The 14,875-nt window shown below is 39.0% G+C and overlaps 1 protein-coding gene across 1 annotated transcript; it reads left to right on the top strand.

Moving 5' to 3' along the window:
- Nucleotides 1–3,982: 3,982 nt before the first annotated feature.
- On the top strand, nt 3,983–14,614 carry mapk13 (mitogen-activated protein kinase 13). The gene is made up of 12 exons (XM_003449154.5): nt 3,983–4,220; nt 6,255–6,384; nt 6,531–6,589; nt 7,746–7,851; nt 9,468–9,497; nt 10,550–10,597; nt 10,894–11,008; nt 11,622–11,693; nt 12,213–12,292; nt 13,127–13,205; nt 13,448–13,621; nt 14,208–14,614. The coding sequence occupies exons 1-12, from the start codon at nt 4,108–4,110 to the stop codon at nt 14,291–14,293; spliced, it is 1,092 nt and encodes a 363-aa protein (XP_003449202.1). The 5' UTR covers nt 3,983–4,107; the 3' UTR covers nt 14,294–14,614.
- Nucleotides 14,615–14,875: the final 261 nt, after the last annotated feature.

Here is a 14,875-nt window from a genome sequence, read left to right on the forward strand (position 1 = left end):
TACCAAGGACACCAGTCACACAAAAGGAAGAAAGAAGCATAGAGATTGAGCCACCTGGAGAGCATGAAGCCTGGCAGCCAGTTAAGAGCGAGGTCCCAGGACAACTATTGATCAGATAAAGGAAAGCCTTAGGGAATGGAGAGGACAAGGGGAACAACAAGCTGAGAAGCTGCACAATGCTTTCTGATTGACAGAGAGACAAACTGATGCTCATGTACTCATGGCTAAGATAAAGGGGGGTTGTTTTAGGGCACAGTATACTCAGCAGAGTGGTAAACACTAATTTGAAGCACTGCCCTTAGAGGATTAACTTAAAATAAGAATAATCTATTATTAATGCAGTATAGTATAGTATAGTGTATAGTATAGTATAGTATAGTATAGTAGCCTCAAATGAGACATAGACAAAGTAACCATATTCTAATTGATGAATTAATGACAAACTACTAGTCACCATTCAAATGTGTTCTGAGGTTTCGAAGGTACCCGGTTTATTGACTTTCAGCTGCATCCATGAATACCAGGGAAACAGGACACACGGCTCCATGGACATGTGCACCTCACTAAAAGCACAAAAGTACAACAGAGCGGCAAACACGAGCAAAACGTAGAAATCTTCAGCCTTAACTGGAAGGTGAGTGATCGTAGGATTGCACACAGGTGAGTGACAACTCGATTGTGTCCAGGAGAGCGCTTTATTAAAACATATAAGCAGAATTAGTCTCTCTCACACACACACACACACACACACACACACACACACACACACACACAATGATATGGGAGAGAAAGATATAAGGTGTGTTGGCACACACCTTTGTCTTCATGCTCCTGCATTGTCATCATATTAGTGTTATGCTGGGTAATAATTGTGGGTTCAAATGTATTCACTCACCCATCCAAACAACTGAATACAAGTGTTTCAATCACTTCCATGGTTACAGGTGTATAAAATTAAGCACTTAGGCATGCAGACTGCTTCTATAAACATTTGTGAAAGAATGGGTTGTCCTCATTATTAAATATTCCAAAACTGGCACAAAGTGGTAGACTACATTACATCACAGAGCGGGGTCAACGGTTGCTGTGGCACATAGTGCACAGAGGCTGCCAACTTTCTGCAGATTCAGTCAGTACAGACTTCCAAACTTAATGTGGCCTTTAGATTAGCTAAAGAACAGTGTGTAGGAACTTCGTGGAATGGGTTTCCATGGCTGAGCACAATATAGAGAAGTGGAGACATGTTCTCTGGAGTGATGAGTCACGCTTCTTCCTCTCACAATGTGATGGACAAGTCTGGGTTTGACGGTTACCATGAAAACAGTACTTGTCTTACTGCATTTTGCCAAGTGTAAACTTTGGTGGGGTTGTTTTTCAGAATTTGGGCTCGGCCCTTTACTTTCAGTGAAAGAAACTCAAAATATTTTGTGCAATTTCATGCTCCCAACTTTGTAGGAACAATTTGGGGATGGCTCCTTCCTGTTCCAACATGGCTGTGCACGAGTGCACACAAGGCAAGGTCCTTAAAGACATGGAGTTTGGTGTGGAAGAATTTGACTGGCCTGCACAGAGTCCTGAACTCAACCCGATAGAAAACCTTTGGGATGAATTAGAGCATAGACTTCAAGCCAGGCCTTCTCATCCAACATCACTGCCTGACCTCACAAATGTGCTTCTGGAGGAATTGTCAAAAATTCCCATAAGCACACTCCTAAACCTTATGGAAAGCCTTCCAATGAGACTTGAAGCTGTTGTGGCTGCAAAGGGTCGGCCGACACCATATTAAACCCTATGGAATAAGAATGGGATGTCAGTTATATGTGTGTGAAGGCAAAAGAGGAAATACTTCTGGTAATATAGTGTATAATAATTTTTCCCTTATACTGCCTGGGCAGCTGAAAATGGTCAAAACTAAAATGTGCTCCTTCTACTCAGAGATGAAAGAATCAGTAATGTAGTGCCTCCATGAGACTCACATATATGGTTTGTTTATATGCCTTATCAGCTAGTGCAGGGGTGTCAATATGCCAGATCTGATCCATCGTGGCAGTTTAGTGCACCCTGCTGCATGACTTTGCAATATGTATAACCTGCAGACGAGGTGAGCGCTGTTTGTTGTGTCAGGAGGATCATTACAGGAGGCTTAGAATTAGAATTTGTGTCATGAAAATGCTTGTCTGAACTTTTAGTTTCATCTGAGACAGAGATCTGACTCATCATTAGTTTCACAGACTTCTTACTTGCTTGATTTACCACAGTACAGTTTAATGACTGAATGTGGAGAAGCACACATATTGTGGAAATTGTAGATATAATCTTCTTGAGAAAAAATCCTCTCAGGATGACTTGTCATCATCTCAATGGTCCTTATACTTTTCATATAGTACAACTATCAGGTCCAGTTTTTAACCTTGTTAATGTCAGTCTGCTTTGCAGGTCAGCTGACTAAACAGCGGCAGATAAGATTAGGTCTTAAAGCTCTAGGTGTTTGTATTTACTCAAAAAAAAAAGGCTGCAGAGTAGCTTTTGAAAGCAAGAAAGTTTAACAGCTGGCCAAATGGCTGAGTCATCGACACTGATTCATGACCCTTTCAGCGCTCACAGGTACATTATGATCAATTTGTGCTCTGCAGCAGAAACACTTAAAAACAGTCACATCATCCCTTTTCGACTGCCTAAAACAGAAGGGCTTCACTGACTCATCCTGAACAGGTATCACAGGTCAATACCTCTGAATAAATCATGTATATCTATATATATCTATATATTAACTGTGTAATCACTTCATCCAGCTGTATAAATCATTGCATTTGGTTATTTCTGCGATTGTAAAACTGTACTTTTAATAACTCTTTATTAATACTACTTTATTATTAATACTTTATCTCTCAGTATATCTTGCCCTCCTAATCAATCCTGTTTTTTAAAAAAAAGATTTATTTATTGAGATTTTCTTTATTGATTTAGAGGTAATATGCTATCAAAATACTTAAGGAAACTCTAATTTTGTTGGATAAGTTCTGAAAACTAACACATGCCAGTGTCACTGTAACACATGATTCCCACTCAGACAGAAAGGGAAAACACACACAATAAATTCGTGGAATCGCTAGAGGGCAGATCCAGGTGATGTGGAGGTATGATTTGATGACACCCTACAGTTGCAGACTTTGAAAGCTCTAATACATAGGTGCTGAAAATCGTGCTGAAATTAAAACGTATGTAAACTGTATGAAAAATGTACATAATATAGCAGTAACAGGTTATGAATTTTTAAAGCTACAAAACCAATATATTGTATAGAAAGTCAAAATCTCCAGGCTTCGTGTTTTCGTCGATTCCTGTATGTGTGAATGGGGCCTGCTGTAGGCTGTCATGATTCACAAACTTCTGGCAACGTACAGTAATTATTCATGACAAATGACACCTACTGTGTGTGGGTGGGAGTACATCGAGTCATGTCGACATGTTTCAGCAAGCAAGCCCTCCGCTCGTCTGATTCTTTACACTGCTAATTTCGTGGTTTTAGCAGGTTTTTCAGTTATGTTTCCACACGTTGGATGGAGGTGTCATTTTTTCTGATCAAACAGTCTTCTACAAAGCAACGCCTACATCAGGTTATGCTTGTACAGTCTAACTAGTTGCTTGCAAACAGATGCCTCATACTGGTACTGAGGACGCTGTGTAAAGCGCACCAGAGGATTACACCGGAAGTACGTTTTTGCTTTCAAAGTAAAGTTTCATTATAATAAACTATGATCAGATATGATATATATAGTAGATGGCTTGTATCTCAATTAGCGGCCCTGCTAGGTTTCTTTCTGGGGGTTTTTAATGAGCTCTATATAATATATTCAGTCTATATTTATCAATGATTGTTTACTATAGCCCTCTCGCATTAGCTTGCTAGCTTCCTGATTTTTTCTTGCATCACTCCCACGCAGCGACGGTTAGAAATTATTTTGAAAACTGTTAACGGAAGTGGGATGTAAGGCTTAATAGCTGGTACTTGAACAGTGAGTGTTTTGCTTTACCTTCTGAGCAAGTGACAGGCACACAGGAGGAGGGAGGAGAAGTTTTTTGTAGCTTCGCCTGCTCCTCTTCATCATGGAGACTCGGGCACATTTCACCCGTGAGGAAATTAACAGCACGGTGTGGGAAGTCCCGGAGAAATACACGCACCTGAAACAGATAGGGACCGGGGCGTACGGCTCGGTGTGGTGAGTGATTTATCATTTACTGTGGACTGCAAGAAGTGTGTGTCGCATTTGGGGCTCATTAGCTAGACTGGCTGCACACAGTGTGTAGTGGGCCTGCGTTATATCCTGTACAGTCTAACATAGAGTGGTGGCAGAGCCAGTCAACTTATGTAGCAAGTAAGCACCTAGTGTCATATTATAGCACGACGACCACACAGCCCGTTATGTGGACCTTACAGTCTTATATATGTTTACCTACAGTAGGAGTAGGAGTTATGATTGAAAGTCACCATTAAAGATGGCCACTTTCCATTTCATGGCATCATACAGTTACATACAGGATACAGTAAAACACCAGAATGACTGTTTACGTAAAAACGTGCAGCAATTTGAATGTTTTGTTTTCTTTTTTTGTTGTTTTGGGTTCTTTTTTTTGTTTGTTTGTTTGTTTAGCAATACAATTATTTTTTCAGGCTTACATAAAAATGGGGGATCGGGTGTCAAACCATTAAGGAAACTAGATACAGGCAACATCACTTATCATTGCTTTTTTACAGCCTCCCTGGTTTTTATTTGGCTGGCTGGATACATATAATCACTGATTAGGGTTTCTAAAATAATTTCTGTTTGCACATTTATAATGCTTTAAGATTAGGCATATAGCTGCCTTCATAAAATGTTAATAACTCTAAAGAGCCATTTGAGAAGAGCTATTCAGAAAGCTCTAAAGCCTATTATTATATTAATATGTCATGAGGGATAAAATGTGCAAATGCTGGAACAGTGGCAGCTGTCAAACACACAAGGCCGTTGCTACGTTTCATTTTGCTGTCACGTAAGTGCTCTTAAGAATAACCATAGGTCAATATTATTTGAGGAAAAAAAAAAATGGCAGCCTTTTGCCTTTTATCCATTATTGTGTGCATTAACCCTGATTTTCTTCACTGTCAAATGTGCCTTCCTTATGAACTTTATCACACAATTGTTCTAACTTATTTTGACTAAAAATATAAACTCATAAATTATGACAGCACTTAGTTTAAAGTAGACTGAATTTCATAACATAAACTCTGTTTCATGTCAACAGAGATATTAGCAGAGCACAGATGCTGAAAGACATCCGTTTTATTCATTTATGTCTAGTTTTGAGGCTCAGCCCCCACCCCCTCTCTTTTCAGACTATTGAGGCGGTTTAGGGAGGCTTTGTGTTTTTGCCCACTAATGTAATACTGTAGGGTTTTTACCTTACAATACAAAGGGCCTTGAAGCGATAGTTGTTGTGATTTGGCGCTATATACATGAAATTGAAATGAACTGAATTAACGGATAAATCTTAGTGGGTAAAATTTTGAGAACCTAGATGAACGGGGAAAAAATCCTTTACTGACCTCAAAGCTCCTGTTGTCACAGCTGCAGTGTTCAGGCATTCTGACTAGGCTTTGAGCATAATAGTGTGGGAGTTACGATCTGTTAAAAAGCTCAGACTGGTCGACCTTTAAAAGAAGGAGCATCTCATGAACACCGTGAACATTATCTGAACCTACCTGTAAATGGAGGAGGCAAAGGAAATAACAAACAGAAGCACAGCCTGCAGTTTCGTGTATTTTTATTGTAGCTATTTGCTTGGCATGGATTAGCTGCTTCATGTAAAGCTGGCTGTAATATCTGACATTACTGCATCAGTGTTGTTCACAGCACACAGTGAAGTGTGCAGTGTGTGTTGGTGGATGCGGCTCCAAATAGCCTAACAGGCCTGTCCTCCTACGATTTGGTGCCCTGCAAACATGCACGTCAAGAGCTGCCAAACATTTACATATTGATAACTCAGTAAACCACAGACCACCACACATTTAGCGAATGAGTCCCGCGTACAGTATCTCTATCGCACATCATCTATGCTTTTGCCTTGTGTTTCATGCACAGCCTCTAAGTGTGAGTGAAACCCCCCAAAAATAGACTATTCAGTCGTTTTCAAATGGTGAACATTATAGTGAGACTAAAAGGCCCAAGCAACAGCAGCCAGCTAATGACTTATTACATTATCGTTCCCCACAGCTCAGCACTAAATGAGAAGAATAAAGAAAAGGTGGCCATTAAAAAGCTCCACAGGCCCTTCCAGTCAGAGATCTTTGCTAAGAGGGCCTACCGAGAGCTCCGACTGCTCAAACACATGAAGCATGAAAATGTGAGTATACTATACACTATGCTCAGTCGCTTTTAGGAAGTTGTGTTTTTGGCATTGTAACAGCACTGTGATGCAGTAATATTCTGTAAATGAGCCATTGCTTGTATGTTTTAGTATTTGTGACCTGCTTGTTACATTCCAACTAGGTGATAGGACTTATCGATGTGTTTACACCTGCCCTAAGCCTGGATGACTTCCAGGACTTGTGAGTATTTTTCACCTTATTAGCAAACCGCTCGGGGAAAGGCAGACAACACTTTAAATGATCTGAAGGTTTAAATGGGCTGGTGCTTATACAGCACTTTTCTAGTCTAACTAAGAATTCAAAGCACTTTTTACTACTAAAGCCTCAGTCACCCAGCCTCACACACACACTCACACACACATACACACATTTATAAAAGCATGTGTGTGCTATCCCTAAGCGCTTTTCTAACATTTACGCACACACTCAAATTGCAATGGCTCCATCGGGGGTAATTGGGGGTTCAGTATCTTGCCCAAGGATACATCAACATGCAGACTGGAGAAGGCGGGAATTAAAACACCAACCTTCTAATTGGTGCACGACCTCCTCTGCCTCCTGCCACAGTCGCCACATTAGCATGGTGCACATGCTGTCAGAAATCTGTTTTTTCTCTTTAAGCACTCGCCTCTAAAACTCTTGGAGGAATGCAGCACTTGCAGAAAAAATCTGTGGGTTTTTTTCTAGTTTAGAGCGAATAGGGAAAAATTTTATAGTCAGGATCATATAAGATTACTCTGTGAGACATGTTGCGACATCTACTTGTAACGTTAAAGAAAAATATGAAAACTTAATTTTTCTTTCACTTTCCAGGAAACATGTGAGCATGCCTGTGAAAGAGCCTTTCCCACACTGAAAGCGCATTTTCTGTCTACCTTAAAGAGGACATATTGTCCTTTAATTGTCATGTATTATTCAGTGGGGGGAAATAATTATTTGATTCCCTGCTGAATTTGTAAGTTTGCTCATTTACCAAGAAGTGAACAATCTGTAATTGTTATGGTAGTTTAATTTTAATGGAGAGAGACAGACATTTGCTTTCTCACATGCACAGCTAAGATTTAAGCTGCTGCTGCATCACATAAGGAGAATCTAAAAAAGGTGGAAGAATAGTTTACTTAGAAGTTATGTAAACATACACAAGTCCACCAAGCTCCTTGGTCAAAGGGAGACAGGATAGATTACAGCACAGACAGGGTGTGGAAGTTAAGAGTAGGACGACTTGCTGAGGCAGTGTTGTGTATCATGTTTGGATTGTTAGGCTGAGGTAATTACTTTACTCTCTGCCTTAGGGTTGTCTCACTGCACCTCTCTTCCTCTGTTTTGTCCCCCCCAGCTACCTGGTAATGCCTTACATGTTTACTGACCTGTCAAAGGTGCGGGGTCAACTCTCAGAAGACAAAGTCCAGTTTCTTGTCTACCAGATGCTTTGTGGACTCAGGGTGAGCCAAAGATCTCTACTAAACTTCAGAAATGAAGTATATCCATGTCAGAATAATACTGTTGTATATATTGTTCCAAAATCTATTGGACAAAGACACATTTTTTTGTAGTTTGCCTCTGTACACCACCACTATGGCACCACCACCTTCATTGCAGCCATCTTCAGTTGCTGATTGGTTTTTGGGGTCTTCCTATTTATATTTAATAACTAAAAAAAGCCTGCTCTGTTGGGTTGATATTAGGTGACTGACTTGGATGTCTATATTCCTTGCCTTGAGAAACTCCCATTTGTCTGATCAGTTCAGCAGCGTTTGGCTGAATCAGAGCAAAGAGCAAAGCCCTGTAAACTTCAGAATTCATCCTGCTGCTTCTATCAGCAGACACATCATCAATAAACACTAATGGTCCAGTTTCAGTGGCAGACAGACAGAAGGACAGACAGATTGATGCATACTCTGTCAATTTCACAAGGGAAATTACTATGATACAGCTGCAGGATGAAGACTAAAAAATAGTATATTCTACAATAAAAAAAACAACATTGTTAAAAATAAGAGTGCCACAGGCCCAGAGTGAATACCCTATAATTTGAGGTAGTGCCAAAAAATGATATGTATAACAGTAATAAAAAAAGGGAAATAAAAAGTTAAGATAAAGCGAAGTTAAAGGAAAAAAGACTGTGATTGTGCAAAAGTGGAAATGGCATTAATAATTAATAGTGTATACAATAAAGAAATGCATGAGTGGAATCTGTCGGGACAGGTGTGTCATTCTGACCCAAAAAATGTTTGTCCTGAATTTTTACAGGCTCTTCTAGATGTTTTCTGGCAAAGTCTAACCTGACACATGTGTTCTTAAGTCTAGTGGCGCACAATTTGTTGTAAAATCTCTGTATTTCCATCCATGAAGGACTTTCTTGATTATCAACTTTTAAAAAATGATACAGCTGCTTTCTCACAAGTTTTTTTGACTTGGCTCAATGTTGTGAAGCTGTTTTCAGCCTCATGATGGCCTCTGTCACGTGGGCTATCGTGTTTAAAATGAGAGTGAACAGCTGTGAAATACAAATTCAACTGAATCAATGTCAAATGTTATTTCAAGCCTCATCTGCGATGAAGTTGCTTATGATTCAACCGTCAATTTGTTTTGAGCCTCAGAATATGGAGGACTGTGTATAAACAATGCTTTAATTCCTAAACAGTTATTGCAACACTTCTGTCAAACCCTTTGGATTAAAGCTGAAAGACTGCAATCACATGTTTTATTATTTATTAATAATAAAAGATATAATAACAGATTATTAATAATTATCATAAATAATTTATGAATATGATTTACATGACTGTATGTATCATTGTGTATGTAGCACATATACGTACAGAGAAATTACAAGAGAGTTAGCCTTTTTTGCTTTAAATGAGTCAATGAAACACACAATGCAATGGATATAATTATTAACAAGCCTAGTTATTAATTAAAAGGTATTTGCTGTGTGGCCAAACAGTTACTCCTCAAACTCCTCTTATAAAACTTTACTTTGAATTTAGCCTAACTAGGCCTGGTAAAAAATGACAACGTAAACTAAAGTGTTCCTGCTCTGTGTATTCCTTTGCAGTACATTCATAAGGCTGGGATTATCCACAGGGTAAGTACAACTCATTGTCCCATTACAGGAAGCTGAGATATTTTGGGAGCACTTTTTTTTCCCCATTTCATGATAAATTGACCTTTACAGTTATTGTTAATAATAATAATGAAAACTTTATCTATATAGCACTTTTTAAAATCTGTGTCACAATGTGCTTCACCAGAGTAACACAATAAACAAGGCACTGCACAAAATAAAAAACTGAAACATTTCCGATCAATAAACTGTAGCGAGAAATAGGCGACTTCCTCAGGTCGGAGGAAGTGACTCACTTCTCCGACCTGATTTCCTCAGACTGATTGTTAAAAGTAGGATTTTGTACCGCACAATGTTGTGACTCAGGTTGCAGATTTGGTATTCCTCATGTTCTTTGGAAATATATTTTGTAATTCATTTGTTAAGCAGTCAGATGAAACCGTGCCCAAACAGGTAGGATGACTTCACTCCTCTAATGCGTGTGCATGTCTGGAGCTGTTAGGCCACACCCTTTAACTCCAGTTCCAAGACGTCAAAGACCTGTGGGTAAAGTAAGAGCCACTTTTGGCTTCCTTATTCAGACTGGGTTGCTACAGCAGGTAGCTCCGCATGGAGGGCAGATTTTTATGCCCTTCATGACACAGCCTCAGAGGGATACGTATCCACTCCTGAGTTCAAACCAGGGATCTTTGGCTTGTTAGACAAATGTGCAAATCACTACACTGTGAAGTGTTACCCTGCTGTTACTCCTATAACACTTAAAGCAGATAAATTTTTATCAACACCTACTGACAGTGATACACTTCTCACACCTTATGTTGCAGTACTGACTGCAGAGTTGAGGCAATGTGTCTTATAGTCATCTTGTAGTTGAGTCACGATATTGAAGTCCTTGTTTTAAGTCCCCACAACATTCATGTGTTTGAGTTCAGCTGAACCATGTGACACCACAGGAAGCACGTGCACTAAAGCTCTTACTGGCTCTAGTAAGCGCCTGTGGTCCAATCACTGTAATTTCTTGTTAATTACTATTTGGACTAAGTAACCGTCATTCGACTCATTTTCCCTAACAGGATCTTAAGCCTGGAAACCTGGCTGTTAATCAAGACTGTGAACTAAAGGTATGTACTTTCTGCGTTACTGCATATGAGAAGCAGTGAGATGATAGGGCAGCACACGCAGCAGACACAATAGGACTCAGCAGTCGATGTATTTAACAATATACAGGAGGTAGAAGAAGAAGTTAATTTACATACAGTTGTGCAAACCTACTCGAAATAATCCTGTAACTGTAGAATCATTTGTTATTGTTTATATCAGACTGCCATATATATGTATGTTTCATTAAAAGTAAACAGCCTGTGAGACACTAAGTACATGTTTGAGATTGTGATCCGTTTCATTGCTGCTGATACAGATCCTGGACTTTGGGCTGGCTCGCAGTACTGATGCTGAAATGACAGGCTACGTGGTGACCCGTTGGTACCGGGCGCCTGAGGTCATTCTGAACTGGATGCACTACACTCAGACTGGCAAGACAATTGTAGCTGTTACATATTCTTTCTCACCGTTCTCTCTGTCGTCTAGAGTTGGCCTCTTGGTGCTGTGACCGTTTGTTGTTTGTTACGTGAAAACGTCTCGACACTCCAGCTTTCATTGTTGCATGTATGGTACTTCAAGGGCCAGCAATTTTTGTAATCCTGTTGCTAGTTCCTGACAAGTATTTGAAGTTGCATGGATGTCATCTTGAGAAAAGAAATGTTTGGGGTTTTTTTTCTCCTCTTAATCTGTTGACACAGATGGGTCTGACAGTGCTGAGACTCAATGACAGAACTGTCACTGCAAACCCAGGATTCATGTTCCTTTAGGAGATAGTGGTTTTTCATTTTGTACATAGCATCCACAGAGTGGAGTGTAGCTGCGAAAGCAGCTCTGACAGGTTTAGGATAGTATTACTCACTGAATATTCCCCCTTTCAAAGCGCACAACAGATTCAGCTCTCTGCTGTGAATAGGAACTGTGCTCTGGCATATAAATGCCACCTTCCTCATTCCTGCTGCACTCAGCTAAACGTATAACCCTCTTGGTGTTATGTATTCTTCATGATTTCTCACTAATGTTACTTTCCTTTGTTATTTCTTGTAGTGGACATCTGGTCTGTGGGCTGCATAATGGCAGAAATGATCAATGGAAAGACCCTCTTCAAAGGGAAAGATTGTATCCTTTCTTCAGCTTGGTCCATTTACTAAACTTTACCAGCCTGTGTGATAAATAATAAGTTGAATAATGAATGTCAGTATGCAAAGAGAATGGTATCAAGCACACTGTGTGAAATCCCTTTAAAGCTTTAATATCACTTTATTAAACCACTGTAATAATAAAGGAGATGGAAAGGTGCTTGATGACAAGCTCTATAAATCAGACACAAAATTGAGCACAAGAGGCAGTTACAGTATATTAACACAGAGCAAAAGCGGCACATTTCCTGAGTCACTTTTTTTCCCCCTACCTTGTTATATATGGTCCTGTGTTTGTTATATTTCTCTTTTATGTTCTTATTTTGCTTCTGATGCACCAAACTGATTTATAGCTCTGCTAGGAAATAAAGACATCACAGGTGGCTTTCATTTTCCTTTATTATTCTGTTTTGCATGCCTGCTTCATATCTCTATGTTCTGCTCACTGAACCACGAATGTAAGTGTAAAAATCCTTGATTCTAATCTGTTCGCTATAAGACATGGACCAGCTGACTCAGATTATGAAAGTCACTGGTGTGCCTGGGCCAGAGTTCATCCAAAAGCTGGACACTCCAGAGGTAGGAAGAACAGTATGTGTCTGTCATAAATATGCAGTTATGCCGTGGGAGTACTGTCTGCACAGAAGATTTTACAAATGTCCATTGCCTTTAATGTTAAACATTTTTTTATAAGTGATTTCTCTCAGAGTGATCATAAAAAACCATCATATCTCAGAAAGCATTTGAACTGTGGTGCACTAAATCCTTCACTGAAACCCATGAAATTAGCATACAAAGTGAAAGTTCCACCGACAGCCCTCTTAGGTAGAAATGTACAACATACTGCAACCTACAGTGACATACTGGAAATTTTGCCGGACTCTCATGTCCTTTTTTTCTTTACTAGATGTGAGTATTTAAAATCTAGAAATTGTCCTGAGGGTGGCACTAGAGGAACAGTCAGGGCATTAATAAAAGCCTGTAGCAGGATGCATTGATAGGAAGGAAGTTAAGGCTTTTGGAAAGTCCTGTTTTGCAACTGTATAGGATTTTATAAATGGCCTTAGACAAGATGGCTCACATGCACAAGTGATGAGTTGAATATACAGTTCTATCTTTGGAAGTCATATTTGCACAAGGACTGTGTATAACTGTATATGAGTATGAAATCAAATATGAATCTATCTTTGGATTTACTTCATTTTTGCAAGGTGAATGACAAACAGTTCACTTTTACAAAATAAGCCAACATGAAACAATCAGCCTGTCTTTGATAAATGAAGACCTTTTTATTATTTAATTTTGTAATCACAGGTAAACTTAATCATTGTTGCCAGTCATTGTTAATCATTGTTAAAGATTGAATAACAAATATTCTGTGTCTGCGTATTCATGTTTGATATCTTAAAACAGGCCAGAAATTATGTCAAGGGCCTTCCTCGATATCCCCGAAAAGACTTCTCAATGTTGTTTCCCAGAGCCAGTGCACATGGTGAGATGCGCCTTTTTTTCACATTTTTATACTTTTTTTAAAATCACACTTTTTCTTTCTTTCTTTGGTGTTTTTCTTCTTTGTATGGCTATAATTAGAAAAATCATTCACGATACCCTGTTAATGAAAGCTTTTCCATTTTCTGGCCTGCTAAGTGATAAATATTCACTTACTTTTTCAGTTTCATGGTTTTTGTATCATAGCAAACTGGTGCATTATTCCACACTGCTGACCTTTTGTAGGGGTCGATCTGCTGGAGAAGATGCTTGTTCTGGATGGAGATGAGAGGCCCACAGCGGAACTAGCTCTAGAGCACCCATATTTTGACAACTTGCGGGACCCCGATGATTTCCCCGAACCACTGCCGTATGATGACAGTCATGACAACGACACGTTGTCCCTAGATGAGTGGAAGCGTAAGTGAAAATCTTACTATGATAATCATGTCTGTATGTCTCTTCCCAAACTCCTCTGACACATGTTCATCAATCTGAATGAAACTTACTGTGTAGACTGCCTAGGGTACCAGGATTATCAACATCTATATAACTTTTGGGAATTATTTTCATAACACTCACATCCTTACAAATCCGTATGCTGATCTCAAAACAAATGGTGATATTACGTCTATGTTACGTATGTGTTTTTGTTTGTAAGTAATTTTTGCTAACCAGTTTTTTATGCAGTGGCTCTTGGGGGTCACAGGAATGTGCTATTATGCATTTCTATAAATAATTATTCATCAGACACTGACACAAATAGTGCCTGTTGTTGATTTTTGTCTTACACAATGAATACATAGCTTGCAAAGAATAATAAATATATGTATACATTATGGATACCTTTTGTTTACAAACTGCCATTTTTGCTTTCTAACTATACACGGTGATATAATAAAGATAAAAAGATTAATATTAATAAATGAACATAATGCCGTCATATTTTTTAAATGATGTACTTTGTTGACACCCCATTCCCTCTTTTTATTTTTTTTTCCCACAGGATTGTGTTTCAGGGAGGTGAAAAGCTTTGTGCCATTCCCACGGCGGGACTCCAAGAGGAAAAACACTCTGACCATGTCTCCATGATCTGATGAATGTCATGTAATTACTGATGCCCCAAACAACAAGCATACAACCAATTGTGCCCTTGTAGATTCTAAGCCTGGATTCACTATATTTCTTTTACTCAGTTAATATCCTGAATCAGTGTTCAAAAGAGTAATCATTTTAAAACTGTATCATCCCCTTTTTTACGTAACGTGCAACTGTTTCCTAAATGTAGCTTGTTCATAGTGTTACACATTCCCTGTCAGTGAATTGTGGTGTGGATTTATTGTAACTAAATGCTACAGGGTTTCTTGTAAGATTTACTGTAATGTTGTTTTCCAATTAAACAATAAGACATGATGTGGCCTTTCTCATTTGCACAAGGAGGCACCTGAGTTGAAGCAGTCTGTGACATTGCTTGAATATGCACTGGACTAGGTTGGTACATTAGGAGACTGTATGTGTATTTATGTATGAATTTTGTTTCACAATGCAAGATAAATATGTATTTTAATACACATTCTTGACAGTAATTAATGACGGTGCACCTCTGTGCAAATGCTTTGTATATTCAAAGTGACTGAACACATATAAGTTAGTAAATCGTCCAAAATTTTTTGA

This window comes from Oreochromis niloticus, linkage group LG20, assembly GCF_001858045.2.
Source record: "Oreochromis niloticus isolate F11D_XX linkage group LG20, O_niloticus_UMD_NMBU, whole genome shotgun sequence".
Classification (NCBI taxonomy): domain Eukaryota; kingdom Metazoa; phylum Chordata; class Actinopteri; order Cichliformes; family Cichlidae; genus Oreochromis; species Oreochromis niloticus.

What these genes read in the sequence shown, in the direction of transcription:
- mapk13 (XM_003449154.5), top strand. Translation starts at nt 4,108, where the DNA reads ATGGAGACTCGGGCACATTTCACCCGTGAGGAAATTAACAGCACGGTG. An exon ending in GGGGCGTACGGCTCGGTGTG is followed by an intron (nt 4,221 to 6,254) that starts GTGAGTGATTTA and finishes CGTTCCCCACAG; the next exon opens with CTCAGCACTAAATGAGAAGA. An exon ending in AAAAGCTGGACACTCCAGAG is followed by an intron (nt 12,293 to 13,126) that starts GTAGGAAGAACA and finishes ATCTTAAAACAG; the next exon opens with GCCAGAAATTATGTCAAGGG.